The following is a 27,834-nucleotide window of genomic DNA, read 5'->3' as shown; positions in this document are numbered from 1 at the left end:
GACTCAAACTCTTGTAGCAAAACACTAGCACAGGAAAGACTATCGACTTGCCATAAGAATTGAAGCTATATAGGGAATAAGTAATGATAAAGAACCAGAGGTCCAATCCCAAGCCTAATACTAGCAAAACTCAATCATTTTATACTAAATAAACCAAGAGAAGAGCCATAATGCTTGTTCGATGAAAGTAGGCAATACAAACATAGCATCACAAGAATATATACACATATTACACCAGTCGTATAAAAATCACAGTAAAACAACAGAAAAATTACCTAGACCACAAACTGAAACCTTCGTTAACTCATGGATCTGAATCCTGTCTACTTGCTAACCGCAACTCATGCAATTCGTTGAGAATCCATTCTTCCCCAGTATGCCCACCGAGGACCAAAACCCTGGTTCCTCCTACAATGCATGTGCTATGACCCCAAGCAAATTTAGGTGGTTGCCCAGGGACAGTGATTGTTCTCCAGGACGGTTTCTCTTCAGCAGGATCCAACAGAAACAGCTGTGAAGGAGAGTGCAATCCAGCTATTGAGCCACCAAAGATAATGATCCTCCCACAAGGCATTGTTACAGCAACATGATCGAGTCTAGGAGGTGGAACCACAGCATTCTGACTTCCTACACCAGTTAATGCACCACATTCAAGCTGCCTCCAATTTGGCTTCTCATCCTCCAAATCAATGGTATATGCTTCACCTGACCGCAACTGCAAGTGCCCACTTTTTGCAAGCCCACCATACATTAGAATTTTTGTTCGTCCATAGACAGATAGTGAGTGTCCTAATCTGGACGGAGGAACCCATGACGTTGGAATCTCTCTCCATATAGGTTTGTTTGTGTTAAGATCCAACAAGTATGTATCACTGAGAAGCACACCTGCATCAGTGCATCCACCTGAGACAACTAACTTAGAGCCCTCTATTGTGCAAGAACTATGCCAAGATCTAGGAGGTGGGGGGGTCCCACCAGAGACTTCTATCCATGTTGGCTGCTTAGCATCCAAATCAAGAACAAACACATCATTGAGTAAGCCTTGCCTCCCACAGCCACCAAAGACCACCAACCAAGAACCATTCAAGCAGGACAGGGTATGGCCCCAGCGCCCTGGAGGAGAAGATTTAACACTCACCCGACGCCACTCCGGGTTTGCAGCATCAAGATTGAGAACGAAAGTGTCATCCATTGGCTGCATATTGACTCCTTCTCCTCCAAACAAGACCAGTCGGTTCCCAGCAGCACAAGCACTAAAGTTGCAACGGGAAGGCTCTACTGCACCTCCAACTGTCAGCTTCTTCCAACAAACGGCTTCTAGAGTAGTTAGTTCCCTAGCCAAGCGTCCCCATCCTAGCTTTTTAGTCATCAGTTCCAGTGCGCCTGTTACATCTCTTCCCCATGCATTTTGACATACCATTTTCCTCACATGCTCATTCTTTGTTAGTTGACGAATCCTTGTGCAAACAGACCCAATTGATGCAACATCCCGTGGCGTCAAGCGTGATAAAATATTATGGGCCAGTACTTCATCAGAAAGCTGCAGAATTCCACATATTTCCTGATGCTGACTCTGCAGTAAATGTCCACTCTTTTGAAAGGTTTCATCTGACTCATTACGCTGCTTTTTACAAGTTTCTTTGAAAACCGGATATGACACATTATTCAGGTCTAGTTTTGCTTCAACGAACACTTGGACTCCAATAACATGAGTGACTATACCATCGTCGCTATGAATTGGCTTAAGTCTTAGCCTGTTCATCAACGGGGTACCATCTTTGCTGAAGTTAAGGAGCTCTCCTTGAAATTCAATACCTTCCTCAAGACATCTTCTGATCTCAGAAACAACAACAGGATCCACCAAAGGGTGTCGTCTCTGGGCGCGAGGGTCTCTATATTGCAAGAACCGACTGAAAGATTCAAAAATACTCTCTTTAACTTTTTGGAGATGAAAAATATAGTAGAATATTACTAAAAATGGGGATATACTCCATAACTAAAAGGCCCATATCAAGAAATTCATGTCTAAAGGTATACATTTTGATACAACAAGGACAACAACAGGATCCACCAAAGGGTGTCGTCTCTGGGCGCGAGGGTCTCTATATTGCAAGAACCGACTGAAAGATTCAAAAATACTCTCTTTAACTTTTTGGAGATGAAAAATATAGTAGAATATTACTAAAAATGGGGATATACTCCATAACTAAAAGGCCCATATCAAGAAATTCATGTCTAAAGGTATACATTTTGATACAACAAGGACACAAATTATGCTAAACTGAATCCCGAATTACAAGTTGTCTTATAATTGAACTTATAAGCATGAGAAAAAAAAAAAGAGTGTGCTCACTCTCACGTGTGTATGTTCACTTTTAAGACACCCCAAACATGGTCTTAAGGTCTCCACCATGTATGCATGTAACACTCATACCCACTATGCATATAACACAGCGCACAGGACTCAAACCACCTTGCAATCAATATTTTCAGGAAAACACACTCATACCCAGGGCTGGCCTGTCAAAAGTCCGGTTCAAAATGTCTAGAGAATTTACCTGGCAAATTTTTATCAATTATACAACATTAATACATGAATATAAACTGGTAACATTTTTATAATTACCTAAGAACTAAATCAGCTTAAGCAACTCAACTTGTGTCATGCATTGTGAATTCAAGAACCCTCAGCTTTGTTTTTGTTCTATATTTTCTGCTAACATTTAAAAAATATTTTACACGCAAATAAATTACTCCCCGGTTCAACAACCTTACTTTACAAGAAAAATTTCCAAGATCTTTTGGGGTTGACTGAGTTGCACTTCCCCATGTCAAATCTACAGTTTGGCGCACCTCAATGGTCTAGAATTCAATTGCAATGGAAAAGGTTCATTTGCCACAACCCATGTCAATCGGTTGTGGTTCGGGTCAGCCCATATGGACACCCCACAACCCATTTTTCAACATCTCTCATCACAAATGATAAGTTTGATGCAAACTATATGTAAGAACTAATATCACGCATTAATCTATCTTACAATGTTCACACAAGCTAATACATCAAGTGCCTAGCCATTGTACTTGAAGAGAGCTCACATTACTATAGACATGTTATTGGAGTATAGTAGTTCTCCCACTTTGATAGCAACACTAAAATGAAGCTTTGAGAAACGATCAAAAGTGTGAAAGGTATAATACATGAGATGATTTAAATCTATGCATCAGACAATGAGCAAGGATCCATTCATTAGTTATACCACAGGTCAGCAAAGCACATGTCATACAAAGGTATAATATATCAGGTGATATAAATCAATGCTTCTCACACAATGAGCAAGTAGGGATTCATTCATTAGGTATACCACTGGTCAGCAAAGCACGCATGATATGAAACACATGCTCCGGTATTTTCTTAATTCTCTTTAAGGCGTATGTCATATTCTCCAAAACCGAAAAAGATCATATAAATCTTGGTTCAGATACACCTCCTTATCTGACTTGTGTTCTTATATTTATTCATATTTACAATCTCAACCAAGAACTTGATCAGACTACCAAACAAGTCTAATGGAGGAGTCCACTTTGATTACCTATAATAATTTCAGATTTCATCATGAAGATGGGATATAGTGCATCACAAGATCAAACTTTATCTCATTTCAACACATCCCAAAATATCTCATGTGAGAAAGCCTATCTTTATCTACTACAGAAGTCCATAACAAATATCAATTTAAGAAGAACGACGATTGAGATCCAGTCCTGTCAAGTGAGCAACTGAAGTGTGAAATACTATAATCAATTGACTCAGCACAATCACATTTTTAACTCCATATTTTATTTCTCAGAAATTTAAAATAAAATTTAAAGCATAACTTTCCAAAACCAAAATCTGTAGTTTACGCATTCACGCACACAACATAAATAGAACGCTAATATTATGCTTTAGTAACTATTGTAGAGCACGCTACACGCGCATGAGATGGCAAGTGTGGTGCACGCCATTTTTACGATATCTATATCCCTTTTCTACATATTTTGACTTGTAGATTCAAAAGGTGCAATAGAAATTGACAAAACCCAATCATAAACTACTGTGTGGAATAACCACCAAAGAAAACGAGAGTGGGACTGGAAATCATTGTTCATTATCTTGTACTCAAAATTTCTTAAATTTTCAGAAACCATTATTTTTTAACCAAACATTGAAAATTCAATATCGGTTCTCAACTCAAGTCCAAATGAATCATAATATACACAGTTGGAAAACTTACAAAAAATAGTTTCTAACCTCTATATCACGCTATAAAAAAAATCGGTACAATGTTTCTTCTCTCCCAAAACATAAAGCGTAAAATTATGAAATGTCAAGGCTTACCCTAATGCATGGTAGGTTTATAATTCTAAAATTTCGAGAATCTTGGAAATGTCCATCACAAGATGTCATTAAACACCACTCAAGATTGCAGAAAATGACATATACAAGTCGCTACACTTTTGAAGCATGCAAGGGCATTTTTGGACACGGAAGAATGCACACATATTACCCTTGCAGGATCTGATACCAATCTAATAATATCTCACCTCCATAAACCACATTTTGCTTCAGTCTAATGGTCTAGCACCCAATCACATAGGAAGGAGTTCATTTGTCACAATCCAAGATCCAACTCTTTTTAAGGATTTAAAAAGAAAAATGTTATTCAAGCTCTTCCATTTTTGGTGCATTTTCATGCACCACATAAAGTTTCTCTCATTATATAAAAGAAGCTTAAGGAAGTAATGAGAGGTTACGGAAGGTGGAAGGTTTCCAATATCAACATTATGCAGGTGAAGTCAACCCACATGCAACCCACGACCCATTTTTCACCAACTATACAAGTTAGTTCATGCAGACACATTCGCAAAAATTATGTATGCATATTGTTCTTTCTTTAGTTTTTAGATGTCAGTTTTTATTTCTACAAATGATTTTAGCTAGTATACTGAGTTTGTTTCAATCAATACTCCATTGCACTCACTCACATAACAACTCGTCATTGTCATACAAGATCAGAATCACCCAAAGGATAATTCTTGCTAGATAGAATCTATACAACAAAAAGTTCAACCTGAAAATTGATTATTATTTTCTCAATCTTTCTATGAGCCTTTGAACTCAATCATTCAGTTAATAAACTTCCCAATGACTGAAGAAAACGCTACGTGGTTATACTTATAATTCTTTTAAGCTTTGAATAATTTTAGATAAATACGTAAACTACAAATATATATAACATGTAGTCTTGAAAATAGGGGATCTTAATATAATGCTGCTCAAAAGAAAAAGAAAAACCATTCAAAAAATTGAAAAAATATAATTTGATATGGCAAAATAGTCATTTTCATCTCCACCGCCATGAATACGAGTATTGTTTCTCTGTAGAACTCAGAAACCAATGTTTCGAATAAATTTCCATTTTCAACTGTTTGAATTTCCATTATTTCAAGATATAAAACTTACAATAATATAAAATGGCTAAATTTAACACACACACATAGTTATTCGCATCCGCGAACAGGCGACATGTAAATTACCAGTTACGTCCGAGGACTTCGTCAGCGCGAAATCCAGTGGAGAATTCGAATACAGTGTTGACATAGATGACCGGAAAATCAGGTTCCAAGGCATCGGAGACGACGATCGATGTCGGCATCGGGACTGGATAGAAGAATTGGTCAACCGGCCCAGCCAGTAGTTCAAGCTCATTCTCCCCATAAAACTCCATGTTGTCTTCACTCTCGGCACATTTTAGCCGCTTCCCGCAGCTCTGAAACTCTTCTTCTACTCTCTTTTCCATTCCCATCTCTCTGTTCTCTCTCTGTATCTGCGTGTATGTATAGAATATTATATGTAGGTGGTGCAGAGCGTGAGAGTAGATATATTAAAAAGGGGTAATGAAATTGGGCTAAAAAGATCGCTTAATTACGGAAATGCCTTGAGCGTGGATAAAGAAATTCCTTCCACTCTCTTTTACCAATACAAAAAGTATTCAACTCCGTAGGGTAAGGGCGGTGGTGCAGACAAGATTTTTATCACCTCCTAAAATATATTATTAATATAATAAAATTTTCTAAAACTCACAATAATATTAAAAATCGTCTCTTTAATATGAAATAAATCGATAGAGATTCATAACGATGTATTTTTTTTTTAAGTGCGACAATTTTGAAAAAATCGGTAATTTTTTAGGGTTATATAAAAAGATTTTCACATTGTTCCATAAATACTTTCATAATTTGAAGCACGTATGTGATTTCGAAATATCATTGCATATTCATTTTGTTAAAGAAATTTGTCTCTTTAAATTAATAATTTTATTTTGTTTATAAATTGAGTTTGAGTCGACTTATATTATTCTATTTGAAATAAATTTAATTATTCAATGATGTTTAAACTATGCACAAGTAGTCAGTTAATCAATCGTGATTTATTGGAGTGAACGTGAAACAACCATCATCTATAACTCCAAAAGATCTAATTCGAGAGCTTAGGATAAGAGTTTGAATTTATGATGTTATAGAATCTCATCCTACGAAATGAATCCAGTCACCATTCGATTTAGGCGTAGGACCCAGCTTCGTTTCTTTATGGCGCTCGAACCATGATGTAAAATAGGTCAATAAAACAAAAAGCTCATTTCTAATATCTAAAACCTATGATGAACATGTAATATGTACGAAACAAGATATCTAGCAACATTTGATTTAGGCATAGGACTCGTCTTCGTTTCTTTATAGTGCTCGAACCATTATGTAAAATATGTTGATAAAACAAAAAGCTCATTTCTAAAATTTGAAACCTAATGATGAACGTGTAAATTATATGTAAAAACGAGATATCTAGCAGCAAGATGGAAAATGATTGAATATAGGAACTATCGAACATTTGGCGATGCATTTCTTGTCGTGAAGAAATTTGTAATTCTCTCTCCTCTTGCGTAGCAGGCAAAGCGAGGTGGATAAATGTTTCAAGTGATGAATCAATATCATCCTTCTGGGCACTTTCAAAAAGAGGAACCTCGTGTTTATGTACAATCCACCAATGCATGCATTAGAGGGTGCCTTGTTATCTCGAATTTTAAATTTAATTTTGATTTATTCTCTTCTTTATTTTGAGTTGATTTCGAATAATACATCCCTAACCATCTCTAGCGTTGTCTCTGATCACAAGGTGCGAGGAAGTAGATATGCATGGGAAGTGATAAATAAGTTGTGGTTGAGGAAAAAAATTTACTAAATTTAAGATATTATCAATTTTTCTCATAAATTTGGTCATTTTTAAACACATTTCTCAAAATGGAAAGTAGCATAGAGAATTCACAAGAAGATAATAATTTATTCAATTATAATTCCTTGACTAATGAGACCTTAGACTTGAATCCGTAAGCCATAATGCACCGTGGTCATCCACTTCTTTTATTTTAATTAAGCCATGTTTGATCCCGATTAAATTAAATTACATTACATTTCATTTTTCTCTCTTTTATTTTTAACCACACAATCTTCCATAAAATAATATTACATGTAAATCGAAAACTTTTCCTTCTTTTTCAACCACTCATTTTTCTAAAAAATATTATTTCCCCCATTTTTATTTTCTGGTAATGGGAATCAAACAAAACTACCGCAACACAAAGTAATTGACTATTGATACTCTCTTTTTTCCAAAAATAAATAAATAAATAATCAAAAACTTTCATCGTCACTTTATCGGTTTTTTGTGCATTTATTTACATCCATTTTTATGGACTAATAGGGAAATAAACGTAATCTTAAGAAAAAAATGATCTGCAAAAATTGATATATTCAGAAATAAGTTTAAGATTCTTGGAGGTATAAAATTATTTACAAATTTTTATATTGCTCAAACTGATAAATTACAGTATAAATGAAAAGTCACAAAGCGTAAGAATTAATATAAATAATGAGATATAATTTATATTTCAACCCAGAATATTTTTTGCTTATTGTTAGCAATAAATTTTACTTCAAATATCAGGACTGACTTATTTTTCAAAATATCATCTTAAGGTAGATGAACTCATTAAAATTTAAGAATACATTAGTATATCTGTTTTTTATTCAAGTTTGTAAATCCCTATCTTGAAAATCGACTGAAAATCTGTTAATACAAAATAATTAAGTCTCCGCTTTCGAAGAATTCATAAACGGATGAATTTATAAATAAATAGATATTTATAAATTATTTATATATTAGCCAAATATAATCTAATAATGTTGAAGGATTTAGTGTTCAAAGGGACTAGATGGACTCTAATAATTATTATTATGAATTGCATTGTTATTGCACGAAGAAATTTAACACAATAAAACAAAGGGTACCAACTCTATAAGCAGAAAGCAATATATCATGTTTGCCTAATAGATTAAATTAAATTTAAAAATAATCATTTATTTCAAGTTTGTTTAAAAATATTTTTTTAAGATATAAGTAACAATTTTTACCTGCTTATGACACTATGGTAGTGAATTTGTTTTAGTCAAACTTGCACAAACTCTGTTATCGTGCAATGGACCATTTTTTCTTAGGATCAAAATGTGGACTTTTTCACTTCTTCAATTTATTCCCAATTTTTCTTTGTTTGATTTATAATGAAAATGACCCTCAACGAAATTTAGACTGCCAAAATTTTCTCTTAGACTTTTAAAATTTAAATCTTTGAATTTTCTAATTAAGAGTAGTCACTTCATTTTGAGTCGGATATTATTGATGATATTTTAGTAATTTGAATCAACTAGCCTTAAGCTACCATGGCGTTTCATAGATAAGGATTAGGCCTGCTCTTTTTCGATAGGGTAATGCTGTAGGTACGAGAAAATCTTTATAGAAATTTTGCAAGATTCCACATGATACAAATTTATTGGCAAATAACCAAAAACAAAAAATTGCCTGAAAATCAAGTGCCGTTATGGCTGAACCTGTTGAAATTTTGTGAGAAAATCCCTATACTTGGGGAGTTTCCCTTTTCGATATTGTAGGTTAGTATCTTATCCATATGTCTATAATGAAGTGTGGCATCTCTTTACAATTATAATACGTTTTGTTCCAAATCAATCTTAACGATAGTAAAAATATGCAGCAATATGTTATTAAGTTTGTACACGAGTCTAGTAAAAACTCATCCGTCCAACCCCCTTTTCTTGACCACGTTGCCGAAAACGATCTTGAGTCGTATGCACAATCTATTCTTGCCGTGATTGTAACATCCTAAAGTTTTTATACAAAATACTTTTATATATTAGATTTATCCCTCTTTTATGGTCATTATTTTGGGAATAAAATGATGTTTTAAATAATAATTTTTTAAAGAATACTTGAATAAAAGTAGGGAAATATTTTGAGTTTAAGTGCAAAATATTTTATCATGTGATATATGATTGAAAATGAATATGAGAATTAAAGAGACATATTTTAAAATGAGACAAACAGGACTTATATTGAATCAAAAATTAAAGGAAAAGTCAATCAATACAACGAAAGACTAATGGATTAAATTAATTTATGTACAAGGTCATTTGAGGCGGCTCATGTATTCAAATAGACATAATTTTCAAGGGCTACCTTTAGGGACGACCTATGCCCTCGCGAGGTGATTCAATTACAATACTAAGCCCCTGTTTGGGAGCACTTTTTATCCAATTTGCAAATTTTTTACCGTTATACATTGTATGTCATTTTCATACCAATCACAATTATTAACTAGATCGAACATAATAACCTATGCGTCCCTCTAGCACTTAATTCATTTTTCTTGAGAGAAGGACATTTCTAATAATTTATTTATAAGGTAGTTAATAATTACGGTCGTTAGGACCCATGTAAGCTTGTCAACTATAAAAATTTTGCTAAAAATGGGATAAACACCGCTCCCAAACATAGGCTAGGAAGTGTTATAAATTAATTATTATATATAAATGACAATTGTATCCATGCCATACTTCTACTATATATAAGAAAATTATTGGTCAAATAACGATGTTTATTGCAAAGGACTCGCGATAAAGTATAACTGCAGACTCAAACTCTTGTAGCAAAACACTAGCACAGGAAAGACTATCGACTTGCCATAAGAATTGAAGCTATATAGGGAATAAGTAATGATAAAGAACCAGAGGTCCAATCCCAAGCCTAATACTAGCAAAACTCAATCATTTTATACTAAATAAACCAAGAGAAGAGCCATAATGCTTGTTCGATGAAAGTAGGCAATACAAACATAGCATCACAAGAATATATACACATATTACACCAGTCGTATAAAAATCACAGTAAAACAACAGAAAAATTACCTAGACCACAAACTGAAACCTTCGTTAACTCATGGATCTGAATCCTGTCTACTTGCTAACCGCAACTCATGCAATTCGTTGAGAATCCATTCTTCCCCAGTATGCCCACCGAGGACCAAAACCCTGGTTCCTCCTACAATGCATGTGCTATGACCCCAAGCAAATTTAGGTGGTTGCCCAGGGACAGTGATTGTTCTCCAGGACGGTTTCTCTTCAGCAGGATCCAACAGAAACAGCTGTGAAGGAGAGTGCAATCCAGCTATTGAGCCACCAAAGATAATGATCCTCCCACAAGGCATTGTTACAGCAACATGATCGAGTCTAGGAGGTGGAACCACAGCATTCTGACTTCCTACACCAGTTAATGCACCACATTCAAGCTGCCTCCAATTTGGCTTCTCATCCTCCAAATCAATGGTATATGCTTCACCTGACCGCAACTGCAAGTGCCCACTTTTTGCAAGCCCACCATACATTAGAATTTTTGTTCGTCCATAGACAGATAGTGAGTGTCCTAATCTGGACGGAGGAACCCATGACGTTGGAATCTCTCTCCATATAGGTTTGTTTGTGTTAAGATCCAACAAGTATGTATCACTGAGAAGCACACCTGCATCAGTGCATCCACCTGAGACAACTAACTTAGAGCCCTCTATTGTGCAAGAACTATGCCAAGATCTAGGAGGTGGGGGGGTCCCACCAGAGACTTCTATCCATGTTGGCTGCTTAGCATCCAAATCAAGAACAAACACATCATTGAGTAAGCCTTGCCTCCCACAGCCACCAAAGACCACCAACCAAGAACCATTCAAGCAGGACAGGGTATGGCCCCAGCGCCCTGGAGGAGAAGATTTAACACTCACCCGACGCCACTCCGGGTTTGCAGCATCAAGATTGAGAACGAAAGTGTCATCCATTGGCTGCATATTGACTCCTTCTCCTCCAAACAAGACCAGTCGGTTCCCAGCAGCACAAGCACTAAAGTTGCAACGGGAAGGCTCTACTGCACCTCCAACTGTCAGCTTCTTCCAACAAACGGCTTCTAGAGTAGTTAGTTCCCTAGCCAAGCGTCCCCATCCTAGCTTTTTAGTCATCAGTTCCAGTGCGCCTGTTACATCTCTTCCCCATGCATTTTGACATACCATTTTCCTCACATGCTCATTCTTTGTTAGTTGACGAATCCTTGTGCAAACAGACCCAATTGATGCAACATCCCGTGGCGTCAAGCGTGATAAAATATTATGGGCCAGTACTTCATCAGAAAGCTGCAGAATTCCACATATTTCCTGATGCTGACTCTGCAGTAAATGTCCACTCTTTTGAAAGGTTTCATCTGACTCATTACGCTGCTTTTTACAAGTTTCTTTGAAAACCGGATATGACACATTATTCAGGTCTAGTTTTGCTTCAACGAACACTTGGATTCCAATAACATGAGTGACTATACCATCGTCGCTATGAATTGGCTTAAGTCTTAGCCTGTTCATCAACGGGGTACCATCTTTGCTGAAGTTAAGGAGCTCTCCTTGAAATTCAATACCTTCCTCAAGACATCTTCTGATCTCAGAAACAACAACAGGATCCACCAAAGGGTGTCGTCTCTGGGCGCGAGGGTCTCTATATTGCAAGAACCGACTGAAAGATTCAAAAATACTCTCTTTAACTTTTTGGAGATGAAAAATATAGTAGAATATTACTAAAAATGGGGATATACTCCATAACTAAAAGGCCCATATCAAGAAATTCATGTCTAAAGGTATACATTTTGATACAACAAGGACACAAATTATGCTAAACTGAATCCCGAATTACAAGTTGTCTTATAATTGAACTTATAAGCATGAGAAAAAAAAAAAGAGTGTGCTCACTCTCATGTGTGTATGTTCACTTTTAAGACACCCCAAACATGCTCTTAAGGTCTCCACCATGTATGCATGTAACACTCATACCCACTATGCATATAACACAGCGCACAGGACTCAAACCACCTTGCATACACAAATTATGCTAAACTGAATCCCGAATTACAAGTTGTCTTATAATTGAACTTATAAGCATGAGAAAAAAAAAAAGAGTGTGCTCACTCTCACGTGTGTATGTTCACTTTTAAGACACCCCAAACATGGTCTTAAGGTCTCCACCATGTATGCATGTAACACTCATACCCACTATGCATATAACACAGCGCACAGGACTCAAACCACCTTGCAATCAATATTTTCAGGAAAACACACTCATACCCAGGGCTGGCCTGTCAAAAGTCCGGTTCAAAATGTCTAGAGAATTTACCTGGCAAATTTTTATCAATTATACAACATTAATACATGAATATAAACTGGTAACATTTTTATAATTACCTAAGAACTAAATCAGCTTAAGCAACTCAACTTGTGTCATGCATTGTGAATTCAAGAACCCTCAGCTTTGTTTTTGTTCTATATTTTCTGCTAACATTTAAAAAATATTTTACACGCAAATAAATTACTCCCCGGTTCAACAACCTTACTTTACAAGAAAAATTTCCAAGATCTTTTGGGGTTGAGTGAGTTGCACTTCCCCACGTCAAATCTACAGTTTGGCGCACCGCTACAAGAAAAATTTCCAAGATCTTTTGGGGTTGACTGAGTTGCACTTCCCCATGTCAAATCTACAGTTTGGCGCACCTCAATGGTCTAGAATTCAATTGCAATGGAAAAGGTTCATTTGCCACAACCCATGTCAATCGGTTGTGGTTCGGGTCAGCCCATATGGACACCCCACAACCCATTTTTCAACATCTCTCATCACAAATGATAAGTTTGATGCAAACTATATGTAAGAACTAATATCACGCATTAATCTATCTTACAATGTTCACACAAGCTAATACATCAAGTGCCTAGCCATTGTACTTGAAGAGAGCTCACATTACTATAGACATGTTATTGGAGTATAGTAGTTCTCCCACTTTGATAGCAACACTAAAATGAAGCTTTGAGAAACGATCAAAAGTGTGAAAGGTATAATACATGAGATGATTTAAATCTATGCATCAGACAATGAGCAAGGATCCATTCATTAGTTATACCACAGGTCAGCAAAGCACATGTCATACAAAGGTATAATATATCAGGTGATATAAATCAATGCTTCTCACACAATGAGCAAGTAGGGATTCATTCATTAGGTATACCACTGGTCAGCAAAGCACGCATGATATGAAACACATGCTCCGGTATTTTCTTAATTCTCTTTAAGGCGTATGTCATATTCTCCAAAACCGAAAAAGATCATATAAATCTTGGTTCAGATACACCTCCTTATCTGACTTGTGTTCTTATATTTATTCATATTTACAATCTCAACCAAGAACTTGATCAGACTACCAAACAAGTCTAATGGAGGAGTCCACTTTGATTACCTATAATAATTTCAGATTTCATCATGAAGATGGGATATAGTGCATCACAAGATCAAACTTTATCTCATTTCAACACATCCCAAAATATCTCATGTGAGAAAGCCTATCTTTATCTACTACAGAAGTCCATAACAAATATCAATTTAAGAAGAACGACGATTGAGATCCAGTCCTGTCAAGTGAGCAACTGAAGTGTGAAATACTATAATCAATTGACTCAGCACAATCACATTTTTAACTCCATATTTTATTTCTCAGAAATTTAAAATAAAATTTAAAGCATAACTTTCCAAAACCAAAATCTGTAGTTTACGCATTCACGCACACAACATAAATAGAACGCTAATATTATGCTTTAGTAACTATTGTAGAGCACGCTACACTCGCATGAGATGGCAAGTGTGGTGCACGCCATTTTTACGATATCTATATCCCTTTTCTACATATTTTGACTTGTAGATTCAAAAGGTGCAATAGAAATTGACAAAACCCAATCATAAACTACTGTGTGGAATAACCACCAAAGAAAACGAGAGTGGGACTGGAAATCATTGTTCATTATCTTGTACTCAAAATTTCTTAAATTTTCAGAAACCATTATTTTTTAACCAAACATTGAAAATTCAATATCGGTTCTCAACTCAAGTCCAAATGAATCATAATATACACAGTTGGAAAACTTACAAAAAATAGTTTCTAACCTCTATATCACGCTATAAAAAAAATCGGTACAATGTTTCTTCTCTCCCAAAACATAAAGCGTAAAATTATGAAATGTCAAGGCTTACCCTAATGCATGGTAGGTTTATAATTCTAAAATTTCGAGAATCTTGGAAATGTCCATCACAAGATGTCATTAAACACCACTCAAGATTGCAGAAAATGACATATACAAGTCGCTACACTTTTGAAGCATGCAAGGGCATTTTTGGACACGGAAGAATGCACACATATTACCCTTGCAGGATCTGATACCAATCTAATAATATCTCACCTCCATAAACCACATTTTGCTTCAGTCTAATGGTCTAGCACCCAATCACATAGGAAGGAGTTCATTTGTCACAATCCAAGATCCAACTCTTTTTAAGGATTTAAAAAGAAAAATGTTATTCAAGCTCTTCCATTTTTGGTGCATTTTCATGCACCACATAAAGTTTCTCTCATTATATAAAAGAAGCTTAAGGAAGTAATGAGAGGTTACGGAAGGTGGAAGGTTTCCAATATCAACATTATGCAGGTGAAGTCAACCCACATGCAACCCACGACCCATTTTTCACCAACTATACAAGTTAGTTCATGCAGACACATTCGCAAAAATTATGTATGCATATTGTTCTTTCTTTAGTTTTTAGATGTCAGTTTTTATTTCTACAAATGATTTTAGCTAGTATACTGAGTTTGTTTCAATCAATACTCCATTGCACTCACTCACATAACAACTCGTCATTGTCATACAAGATCAGAATCACCCAAAGGATAATTCTTGCTAGATAGAATCTATACAACAAAAAGTTCAACCTGAAAATTGATTATTATTTTCTCAATCTTTCTATGAGCCTTTGAACTCAATCATTCAGTTAATAAACTTCCCAATGACTGAAGAAAACGCTACGTGGTTATACTTATAATTCTTTTAAGCTTTGAATAATTTTAGATAAATACGTAAACTACAAATATATATAACATGTAGTCTTGAAAATAGGGGATCTTAATATAATGCTGCTCAAAAGAAAAAGAAAAACCATTCAAAAAATTGAAAAAATATAATTTGATATGGCAAAATAGTCATTTTCATCTCCACCGCCATGAATACGAGTATTGTTTCTCTGTAGAACTCAGAAACCAATGTTTCGAATAAATTTCCATTTTCAACTGTTTGAATTTCCATTATTTCAAGATATAAAACTTACAATAATATAAAATGGCTAAATTTAACACACACACATAGTTATTCGCATCCGCGAACAGGCGACATGTAAATTACCAGTTACGTCCGAGGACTTCGTCAGCGCGAAATCCAGTGGAGAATTCGAATACAGTGTTGACATAGATGACCGGAAAATCAGGTTCCAAGGCATCGGAGACGACGATCGATGTCGGCATCGGGACTGGATAGAAGAATTGGTCAACCGGCCCAGCCAGTAGTTCAAGCTCATTCTCCCCATAAAACTCCATGTTGTCTTCACTCTCGGCACATTTTAGCCGCTTCCCGCAGCTCTGAAACTCTTCTTCTACTCTCTTTTCCATTCCCATCTCTCTGTTCTCTCTCTGTATCTGCGTGTATGTATAGAATATTATATGTAGGTGGTGCAGAGCGTGAGAGTAGATATATTAAAAAGGGGTAATGAAATTGGGCTAAAAAGATCGCTTAATTACGGAAATGCCTTGAGCGTGGATAAAGAAATTCCTTCCACTCTCTTTTACCAATACAAAAAGTATTCAACTCCGTAGGGTAAGGGCGGTGGTGCAGACAAGATTTTTATCACCTCCTAAAATATATTATTAATATAATAAAATTTTCTAAAACTCACAATAATATTAAAAATCGTCTCTTTAATATGAAATAAATCGATAGAGATTCATAACGATGTATTTTTTTTTTAAGTGCGACAATTTTGAAAAAATCGGTAATTTTTTAGGGTTATATAAAAAGATTTTCACATTGTTCCATAAATACTTTCATAATTTGAAGCACGTATGTGATTTCGAAATATCATTGCATATTCATTTTGTTAAAGAAATTTGTCTCTTTAAATTAATAATTTTATTTTGTTTATAAATTGAGTTTGAGTCGACTTATATTATTCTATTTGAAATAAATTTAATTATTCAATGATGTTTAAACTATGCACAAGTAGTCAGTTAATCAATCGTGATTTATTGGAGTGAACGTGAAACAACCATCATCTATAACTCCAAAAGATCTAATTCGAGAGCTTAGGATAAGAGTTTGAATTTATGATGTTATAGAATCTCATCCTACGAAATGAATCCAGTCACCATTCGATTTAGGCGTAGGACCCAGCTTCGTTTCTTTATGGCGCTCGAACCATGATGTAAAATAGGTCGATAAAACAAAAAGCTCATTTCTAATATCTAAAACCTATGATGAACATGTAATATGTACGAAACAAGATATCTAGCAACATTTGATTTAGGCATAGGACTCATCTTCGTTTCTTTATAGTGCTCGAACCATTATGTAAAATATGTCGATAAAACAAAAAGCTCATTTCTAAAATTTGAAACCTAATGATGAACGTGTAAATTATATGTAAAAACGAGATATCTAGCAGCAAGATGGAAAATGATTGAATATAGGAACTATCGAACATTTGGCGATGCATTTCTTGTCGTGAAGAAATTTGTAATTCTCTCTCCTCTTGCGTAGCAGGCAAAGCGAGGTGGATAAATGTTTCAAGTAATCCACCAATGCATGCATTAGAGGGTGCCTTGTTATCTCGAATTTTAAATTTAATTTTGATTTATTCTCTTCTTTATTTTGAGTTGATTTCGAATAATACAGCAAGGGCGTGGGGGTGGGGTTGCTAGTTTGATGAGGTTGGCTAATTGTCGCTATCAGTCGGCAAATAAATAAAGGAAAAAAAAAAAAAAAAAAAAAAAAGGGGGCGGTATAAATTATAAATAAATAGAAATCAATAATTAATATGTGAGTAGTATTTGTAGATCACTCGAAATGCGTGAATAGAGAGTGAATTGAACATTTAAAAATAATTTATAAACATAAGCAAAACATAAACTAAGGCCATGTTAGATTTTAGTTTTAAAAATCACATTTTTAGTGGATTTTAATAAAAGTGGATGAAATATCTGGTTGAAAAGTTGATTAAATTAGCAAGTCTCATTAAATAAGTTGTTAAAATTAATTGCTAATTTTGATTTAAATTTTTATCAAATTTTTTTTTTTTTGTTCAACCAAATATGGAGGTGTTGTTTGTGCCCCGTTCTTTTTAAAATATACATTTTGCAATAGTATTATGATGAAAAACGTATGGTTAAAAAATAATGAAGAGTTTTAGATTTGCGTATAATATTATTTTATTAAAGAATGTGTGGTTAAAATGGAGTTAAGTTATTGTTTAAGAATGTACTTTAATATTAAAAAAAGGTGTGTAAATTATAAATAAATAGAAATCAATAATTAATATGTGAGTAGTATTTGTAGATCACTCGAAATATGTGAATAGAGGGTGAATTGAACATTTAAAAATAATTTATAAACATAAGCAAAACATAAACTAAGGCCATGTTAGATTTTAGTTTTAAAAAATCATATTTTTTGTCGATTTTGGTAAAAGTAGATGAATATCTGGTTGAAAAGTTGATTTAAATTAGTGAGTGTCATTAAATAAGTTGTTAAAATTAATTGCTAATTTTGATTTAAATTTTTATCAAATTTTTTTTTTGTTCAACCAAATATGGAGGGGTTGTTTGTGCCCCGTTCTTTTTAAAAAATGCATTTTGCAATAGTATTATAATGAAAAACGTATGGTTAAAAAATAATGAAGAGTTTTAAATTTGTGTATAATATTATTTTATTAAAGAATGTGTGGTTAAAATGGAGTTAAGTTATTGTTTAAGAATGTACTTTAATATTAAAAAAAGGGATTCAAACAAGGGCTAAGAACTCGTTTCATTTGAATCAAAAATCATATTTTTAGTAAATTTTAATAAAAAAAAATGATGTAAGTTAATATTTAAAAATTGCTATAGTTATGAATTTCATAAAATATATAATTGAAAATAAATTTGATGAAAAATAAAATTTAAAAAATTGGGAACAAATAAATGCTAAAGTATAATTCTTAAAATAAGGGATGAAAGTTTGGTTGGAATTGAGTTGGGAGATATTTTTGAAGATTTTAATGGGAGTGAAACCTCTAGAATCTATGAATGTAATTGAGCCCTTGTTGGATTCCCTTTAAAATGTTAAATTTTTTTCTTATTTTTTTAATCACATATTTTTTAATAAATTAATATTACACGTAAATAAATTTTTTTTTTTTAAACCTCACATTCATCCAAAAATATTTTTCTTAAATACATTTTGTCCAAATTTCTCATTATTAAAACAGTGGTTGGGTATATAAAATTAAAATAAACGAAAAAGAAATAAAAGGAAAAATGGGATTGGCTAACGGCATACCTTTCAATCGCGGCAAACTGTGGGGTGGCACTTTGGTAAATAACACTGAAGTTTGAGGCAAAGATGGAGGATCCGCTGGGAAGTGGAGAATACGTGTAGTGAAGATATTTTGAGAGAAAATATCTAGAACGAACCTGTCACCATGGATCGTCCACGTCAATGATTCCTTATTGTAGATATTTTGGCACTTCGAATGTGGATACACGTGGATACGTCATTGCCAATTCAACGATATTTCAGAACCCCATCTAAACAAAGCATTATTCCCCTTCTACATCATTAAGTGTGAAGGGACTGTCAAACTTGATGTATCGGCCCGTTTGGTAGGGATTTTGAAAATTAATTTTTTGACTGTTAGAAAAAAAGTGGGGCCCACATGTGAGAGTAGAAGTCAAAAATTACGGCTTGAATAGTAAAATAACGGTCAAAAAATCAATTTTTTAGAGCAAAAAATCCCTACCAAACGTGATCTATATAAGAGTGTACACCAAACATAACCCCTAAACAAAACCATCAACGAACGTAACATGCATTTTTGCTTTTGAATTATTCTAGTTGTACGACTAAATTTTATGACTTAAAAAACAGTTCTTGAAATGTGTGGTGGGAATTCATGCCAATTCAATAATTATAAACCAAATTGTAAAATAGATTGTACACTTAGCATGCTTCTTTGCTTGTTCTCTGAATTTAAGTGAGTTGCAAAAACTAAAAATAAAAAAGCTTTTAACTTTAGTGTTGTTACATTTCCACTTATAAGTAGATCAAGTGACAATCAACTAAAAAAAAAGTCATGCTAAATTTAGCACTCTACTACACATCGTCTCATCCATAAGCCTCTGTGAGGCGATTAGGCCACGCCTAGGACAATTGTTATTCTAGATTGTTCAATCGTGCCTTTAGATGTATAGCTCTAAATAGTTTGTCGTCTGAGACAATGCATCATCCCTCCGTTGCAGCGCATATCCAAGACGATGGGTATCTGCTGAAGCTCGGTCTCGACCCAGTCATACAAAATACATTGCATAGAGTGATTGATGTGATAGTTTTGCAAGTGGTGACTCCTTATCAGACCATGCCTCGCCTATGTTCAAACTAGGAAGGCCACAGGCATATTATGGCTATGAATTGACATAATGGAGTTTACATGTCAAGCATTTAATAGACCTCGACTCAACTCTCTTAGCTATAAAATCTCACACTAGTGACAGTCAAAGGTATCTTAATTTGAATCTTGAATCAGAATATTGGTAATTCTCTCTTTAGCCCGACACCCACATTTTAGTCCATTTTATCTCTTCCACACCTAAATATATTCTTTGTTGCCTAAGCATCAAAGTATATATGATCGTCACACTTCATCAAAGCTACGATATATCGAAGAGTGTAGATAACATAATATGGACGTGAGAGGAGCTATGATCTATTGACAGCCGGATCTTATCGAATTTGGAGGTCCACATAGTGACACTATTTGTCGAAAGCCATGCTTTAATCACGATTACATCCCGTAAGTAAAAAAACCAACCGAAAAGCTTACTTCACCGAGAAAGTGTTATTTATTACAAAAGAACGAGTGGAAGATTTGAAGAAATCAACCCAAGAAGATTAATGCTTATTGGTTTTTGATCCTTTAAAAAGGAAAATGCATCATCTCGAAGTATTTGTCCTTGAAAAATGAGGATCTTTGTTGGCCTTATGTTAAAGTGTTTGCTCTTAAAAAATGAACATCTTTCTTGGGCTCATCCTCGAAGAAGGCCTACCCTTTAAGGGAGAGCAAACTCTTTGGAGGAAAGAGGTATTTTCATTCAAAATGAGCAAAAGTTAAGAACGCGAAATTTATCCACGAAGAGCAACAAGAGAGGCTTTCTAAAAGTGAGATCATGGCTAGTGATGCCAAACACCGGTGATCACGTCATTGGAGAACCGCAAAGGTTATTGCATGCCTTACCATAGAGGTTGCGGACATGGCTACTAATATGAGGAACTTGACATAGCAAAATGCAACTATGCAATTATTCATCCAACATGCAAGCATAAGCGAGCATGTAATGTCCCCAAATATGCCTTACCCCGACTTCTTCCAACCCCACTACTGAGACCCAACGAAATCTCAAGAAGGAGAAGAAATGTAGAGTAATCGCTCTCAAAGCATGACGAAAGATAAGCCACTTAAAAGAGGTGAAAGCTGATGTCTCCCAACCCTACAACTAGGTCGTCTCTCTTGGGTTGGATTCAACTCGAGCAGATGGTGCCTCCATTTTGCCTGAATGAAGATGAGATGAGTTGAAGAGGAAGTTCTTCAATGCCTTTATAATTCAATCGATAAGAAGATATTGTTTTTCGAACACAAGTACAAAAAAAAACGAGCAATCACCATGTATTGGGGATAATTGTTTGAGATAGAAGTTTAGCAAGCCATAGTCATAGGGGACAGACTAGATTTAACTTCTACATTAGAAGATCAACATGAAGTGAGTTGAGATGCTCGAATGGGATATCACTAACAGTGAAGTTGATAAATACCTCTTTGGACGCACAATTGTCCAAATCAAATGACAAATAAGATGGACTAGAATGGACATTGCCCCTCTTCCTTGATGTAAATTGTGTGTGCAATGGTTGATCGGTGCCTACTACATTCTCGATCATCATAGCCCCTATGGACAACTTAAATGAAATTCGCTCCTCTTTCTCGTCACTAAGCTGATAATCTCAATGTTCATCAAGTAATACAAAAAAGAAAAGCGATAGAGTTACAGAAAGCACGACGTAATAAAGGATCCTATAGAAGATGCCACATGAAAGCCTAAATTCACAAAAACTCTCGGAGAAGATTCCTTCTACACCAAGTCTCCAGAGAATCAAAAGTATGAAGTAAAATAACGATTAAAAAAAAAGTATGAAGTAAAATCTCTACCTTTGTATTTATACTCAATGTTTGGGAATTTGAAAGGACATCACTACCTTCATCAAGCCTTAATGTTGAACTGACATCGGCTAAGGACCATATGGAGTTCATCCACGACAAGATCATATGGGTTACTTTTGTTTAGTTAAGGATGGCAAAAAAATTCGTCAAATCTGATACTCGCATGGCTCCATCCCATTCTTAATCAGGTATTCGGGTCGTGTATGGGACGGGAGATTTCACCCCCAGGATGGGTACGGGTAACAGGGGCCCCGCTCCGTTTATTTAAAAAGAAAAAATCAATATTTTAAATGAAAAACTCGACGAAATTTCTTTAATTCTTACAGAAGATGGCAACTAAGATTATTTAAAGAATATGATAAATAACAAAAATTTAGTTTACCAAATATATTTGAATATTTTAACTTTAAAAAATAAATAAATTCACAAAAAAATTTAATAACTATATTATTGTCTCACTTTAATGAATGAAAATAATAAAATAAATGATTAAAACTATGAAAAAGTATTTAAACGGATACGTAAACAGGCAAGGTCCCCGACCCGACCCTCTGCCTTAAACGGGTAATGGGGCGATTTTCCCCGCCTCATTGCCATCCCTATGTTTAGTAGGCAATAATTTAGTTGAACGTGCATTGCACATTATTTTGAAATGCTCTATAAACAATGTAAAAGTAATACTTGATACCAATTTGTTAAGAGGATTTGATGAGTTTCAAACAAACAAAAGAAAATAAATTTTAAGTTAGAAATTTAAAAAATAATAATAAAAAAAGAAAAGAAAAGAAAATTGTACTACCAAAACTCAACTTATATTATTCAAATTTTTTTATGATGAAATACTATAAATGAGCAATATTTTTATACTATATTTGGTACGTAAGAATTAATTCCTAATAAATGAATTTAAACACCCATTAAATTCCTATATATATGTATAAAAATAAATTCATTTATAATAACTCTAGATTCATGTAGATCAAAATTCATTGAGTCTATATTAATATGAATGTTAATTAATTAAGAATTAATAACACAAAATTCATACATAAAAAGAATTTTATAATATTTATTACATATTGAAAAACGAATAGTAAGGCATTATTGACATAATTGAATTATATTAGGGTTCAAATAATTCAAAAAAAAAAATTCTTACTTGATGTGATATTTAATATATTATAGATAAGAAGATTAAGAAAAAAATTTCAATATGTGAAAATTTTGTGACCTATTAATTAATTAATTAAATAAGTCAAAGTCAAAATAACAAACAATTTATGATCATGAACACGTATTAATCACAAGTCATACAAGGTCATATCCACAAAGACATAAATTTTAAGTCACAACTATAAAATTATTCGCAAATCGCAAGTTTTTCATGTCATAAATTATTTATTAATGATAAATTACTAAATTGACTAGTCACAATTATCTAATTAATTGATCATGATCACTTCTCACCTCATCCCATCCAACAAGAACACTATTTTCAATGAACATACTTAGCTCATGTTTGTCATTCTTTATTTTACATTTTTCACATTATTTTTTTTATAGTATTCATTTTTAACCATACATTCTTTATTAAAATAATATTAAACTTAAATAAAAAAATCCTTCTTTTTTAATCACATATTCTCCATCAATCACCATTTCATATTACATTTCTTCAAATTAATGGGCTCAAACATAGCCTTAATTTTTGAATTGTTCGAATTCCATCGACCTAAAAACAAAGCAAATAAAAAAATCGAGAAAGTGAAATATTAAAAATTGATTTACTTTCCTGCTTCCACAAAAAGAGAGAGAGAGAGAGAGAGAAGAAAAGAAATTGAAGAAAGATCCTGGAGAAGAAATGGTAGGGATGATAATTTGGCTTGTCGATTTGAACGGTTCGTGGCTCGATTCGGGAAAAATTCGAGCCGGTTTCACTCGATGGTGGGGACAAGCCGATACGCGTTGCTCGAACCCGTACAATTGGCCAAAATGATCTGTGAACATTTGTGTGCAAAACCAGGCAGCTTGTAACTCCCTGCGTGTCCTGTGTAGACAATTGTGGTTTCATATTTACATGGGCAGTTTGTATAGTTATTTTCTATTGTTAAAAAAGATTTCAAATTTCAGGACTTGAAAAAAGAAAAAGCTCGAGATATTTTTTACACGAGCCGTGATTGAGTCGTGACTTTCGATTCGACTCATTTACATCTAGTATAGAGAGAGTAGATAAAAGAAATTATAATATGAATGATTTGTAATATATTATATGTTTAATATTAAATAATTTAATTATAACATGATATATGAAATAATAAACTTAAAAGTTTGATTATTGGTACGGAAAGTTAAAATCAAATGTGAATACAATTTTCTCTTGAATTTATCGAGAAGAAATTAGGGATCGTGGTGGAATTTCGAAATTGAAATGACACGAAAAATAAAGGAACACGAGATCACGGGCTGGAAATTTGTTTGTCTTGTTTCCATCAACCTACCAAATATTCTTTCCATATAAACAGAATCCTATGTGAAAAATGTCTTTATTTGTTTCTCTAATAAAATCAATAAGCACGCAAAATAATCAGGAGACTGCAATTATGTGGTGCTTTTCAAAGGCAGCTAGTCGGAAAATCACTTTGTGACATTGATCAATTTTTTTTTGCCATTTACCAGAAGGGCCTTTTGAAGAGTAAATGTCATTTTTGCTCTTATTATGTTTTGTAATTACAAAAATATATCATTTGTTTAAAAGACAATAATACCCTCTTTTAAAAAATTAATAAATCCAAACACTCCCACTTAAATTTCAAAATGAAATCATATTCCTTATCAAATTCTCCAACACAGTTAAAAAGAAATTTCATCGTCAATTTGCTTCAACATTGAAATCTCACAAAATTATCAAAAGCTCAACAAAAAAATATTACTCATAGCTGGCACTCGAAATTATTAAGTATAAATACGTGTTTTTAATTTCATTTTAGTTAAATTAGTATATTGTTTGAATATTTAAATCTTATTTCATCGTATAATTTTAGAAAAATAAATTAATATATTCTTAAACGGATGTATAAGTTTTTTAGCAAAAACAAGGAAAAAATTCATATGTTTAATAAAATTCAGCAAAATGGAAAAGTCGAACAAACAGCCGTCCCGGACTGTCTGGGCCCTTTTTTTTGTGTGTCTCGCCTAGCATATTTTTTTCGTCCTTTTATTCTCTTAATTACAATTTTTTTAATAATGATGTTTCTTAATGCAAATATGAGATCAGATGTTGTCCTAATTTATTACTTTGGTAAATTTGAAAAGAACAAAAATGATCGATGGGTTTGGAAATGGACGAGTGAAAAATATGGTCGTACTGCAATAGCTGGAAGGGATAGGATTTCTGCCTTCCTTCCCTTGGTGATGGCTGCAGACACCAATCAATCGTTTGACCTGAAAAGAGTAATAATTCTTTCAATTCTGGTCTTGGACGACCTCGAAACTCTGGCCCGGGTTAAATATATGTCTTCCGCCGTATTTCAGTTGTTGTTGCTGCTTGGGCACTTGGTTGAACCGGTACCTCAACAGCACTTGTCATCAAGTACATCATATGCAGAAATATACAATGAGATACAGAACTTGCTGAAAGTCGATCCCTTTGAGTACGACATAGAATTGAGATTTCTAATGTGCCAGCATACATCCATTTCAATTCCACCTATAATGGTTACTTTTGAAGCTGAAATGAAGGTTTTAATTGAAATGAACAAAAAACGTGCAATTCCTATTTGTGTAATTTTGATGAAGAAGAATGTCCCCGAGAGTGAACACGAAGATTTTGATGGAGGGGATCATAATGCGAATAAGTTTTGGGACACAGTGGAGATAGTTCGTGATGATGTTGTGGCTATTCCAGTGACAGTTGCTCCTCGCCATGATCTCACTGTTACATATAGAATTTGCTCGATAGTTCAAAACTACGAAAGAGATAATAACTTTACGAATGAGAATTTGATTGCTTTATCCCGTCTGAGACATGAGTCGAGTGAGAGCTCACAGATTGGACCGAGTGCACGGTTCTCTAATTGTTCGCGTATAGCCCCTGATGATGAAGATTTGTATGTCAAACAACTATTTGACACGAAGAAAGATTTACAAAAAGCTGTTCACCGGATTCCTTTGAAACACAATTTTGAGTTTAAAGTGAAGAAATCAAACAAGTCGATTTACACAATTGTCTTCATTGACGACAGTTGTTTTTGACGTTTGCGAGCAACGAAAATGGATGCGAATGAGTTCTTTGTAGTTCGTAAGTATGCACGGGGAACATACTTGCGAAGTGGGTATTCGTCGAAATGATCACAGGCAAGCCTGATCATGGTACATTGTTCGAGAAGTAATGCAAAATTTCAGGACCCACGAACGATTTATAGACCTTCGAATATCATTAATGACGTTCGTCAAGAGTATGGGATGATCATAAACTATCAGAAGGCTTGGAAGGCCAAAGAATGCGAGTTGGAGGACTTGATGGGTTCGACCGAGGAGAGTTATACTAAATTGATCAGGTATTTCTTTGTTTAGATGTTTATTTAATATTTATTTTAAATGTTAATTATTCATTTCAATTGTTTAATTAATTATTTATACAATTGTTTACTTAATGTCTAACTAATTATTTAATTCAATCATTAATTTCGATTGTTTATTTAATTATTTATCGATTGTTTATTTAATATCTAATTAATTATTTCATTCAATTGTTAATTTTTCAATTTAATTAATTATTAAATTATGATTATTGTTTATTTAAATTGGTTAGATTTTGTTATAACATGGGAAGAATAAATGTTGAATCGACATTTTTTATTGAGAATGATGATAAGAATCGCTTCAAATATTTCTTTATGGCCCTTGGACAATGCGTTCGAGGATTTAGAAACGCAATGCGACCCCTAATCTTAGTCAACGGTACAACCTTAAGGCAAGATACAGGGACAAGTTGATTATTGCAACATGTCAAGATGTTAATATCCAAATTTACTCTCTTGCATTCAGCATAGTCAACGTGAAAAATGATCTTGCAATGCGTTGATTTTTTACGAAGTTGAGGGAAGTAATTGGGGATGTCGAGAACCTTGCATTCTAAGTAACTGAGGGCGGTCAATAATTAACGGTATCGCCAAAATATTCCCCGAGGCATATCATGGTTTTGTATGTACCATATACAAGAAAATTTGAAAACCAAGTATCGAGACAATGACATCGTTACGTTGTTTTGGAGAGCTGCAAAGGCTTATAGTTTTCAAGAGTTTGAAAAGTTTATAGTCAAAATAGAAAGTAAATCCTATAGGAGTATCTAGCAGAGATGGGGATCGAACATTGGGCACGATCACATTTTTCAGGACGTCGATACAACATGATAATGTCGAACAATGTGGAGTCGCTCAATGCCTTATTCAAGAAGGATCAAAGTTACAAATTTTTGCAATGCTTGAGAACATTCGTGACAAGCTGCAACAGTGGTTCATGATCGTCATGAGGAATCACAGAGTTACACAAGTGTGCTAGCCCCGGCTCAGGATGATAAACTCTTCAAGACTCTAGAGGTGGCGAGAAAGGTATATGTAGAACCACTTGATCAGTTTCGCTTCTTTGTGAGATGTGCACGTAATTTCGGATATATCGTCGACTTAAATAATAACACGTGCATGTGTTGACAGTTTCACTTGGAGAGTTTTTCGTGTACACATGCAGTGGCTATGTATAGAAAATTTCACCACACCTTATGCAGTGCTCATTACACGACTGGTTCTTGAAGAGCAACATATGCGGAAACCATATTTCCTGTACCGAATGAAGCCGAGTGGAAAGTTCCCGATCACATTCTCTCATTGAATAACTTGTTGTCACCAGCAGTCGGTCCACACGCTCCTGGACGTACACGTGCATTTAGAATACCATCGATCGGAGAATTTTTTCGGCTTGTAA

General features: G+C 34.2%; 2 protein-coding genes across 2 annotated transcripts; both read right to left on the bottom strand.

The window, feature by feature from the left end:
- Positions 1-47: 47 nt before the first annotated feature.
- LOC111399116 (adagio protein 3-like) lies at positions 48-5,903 on the bottom strand. Its single transcript, XM_023026355.1, has 2 exons — positions 5,578-5,903; positions 48-1,910 (listed from the first exon to the last, which is right to left on the bottom strand). The coding sequence occupies exons 1-2, from the start codon at positions 5,844-5,846 to the stop codon at positions 305-307; spliced, it is 1,875 nt and encodes a 624-aa protein (XP_022882123.1). The 5' UTR covers positions 5,847-5,903; the 3' UTR covers positions 48-304.
- A 4,222-nt stretch (positions 5,904-10,125) lies between these two features.
- Positions 10,126-16,065, bottom strand: LOC111399114 (adagio protein 3-like). Its single transcript, XM_023026354.1, has 2 exons — positions 15,741-16,065; positions 10,126-11,988 (listed from the first exon to the last, which is right to left on the bottom strand). The coding sequence occupies exons 1-2, from the start codon at positions 16,007-16,009 to the stop codon at positions 10,383-10,385; spliced, it is 1,875 nt and encodes a 624-aa protein (XP_022882122.1). The 5' UTR covers positions 16,010-16,065; the 3' UTR covers positions 10,126-10,382.
- Positions 16,066-27,834: the final 11,769 nt, after the last annotated feature.

This window comes from Olea europaea, chromosome 8 (assembly GCF_002742605.1).
Source record: "Olea europaea var. sylvestris chromosome 8, O_europaea_v1, whole genome shotgun sequence".
In the NCBI taxonomy this organism is placed as follows: domain Eukaryota; kingdom Viridiplantae; phylum Streptophyta; class Magnoliopsida; order Lamiales; family Oleaceae; genus Olea; species Olea europaea.
The sequence above is the reverse complement of the archived record's forward strand: the minus strand, read 5'-3'. Positions and strand labels throughout refer to the sequence as shown.

Bases quoted from the DNA above. Each gene is read 5' to 3' on its own strand.
- LOC111399116 (XM_023026355.1), bottom strand. From the start codon at position 5,846: ATGGGAATGGAAAAGAGAGTAGAAGAAGAGTTTCAGAGCTGCGGGAAG. The intron at 1,911-5,577 runs GTAATTTACATG...TGAATCTTTCAG, and splicing joins GAAGTCCTCGGACGTAACTG to TCGGTTCTTGCAATATAGAG.
- LOC111399114 (XM_023026354.1), bottom strand. From the start codon at position 16,009: ATGGGAATGGAAAAGAGAGTAGAAGAAGAGTTTCAGAGCTGCGGGAAG. The intron at 11,989-15,740 runs GTAATTTACATG...TGAATCTTTCAG, and splicing joins GAAGTCCTCGGACGTAACTG to TCGGTTCTTGCAATATAGAG.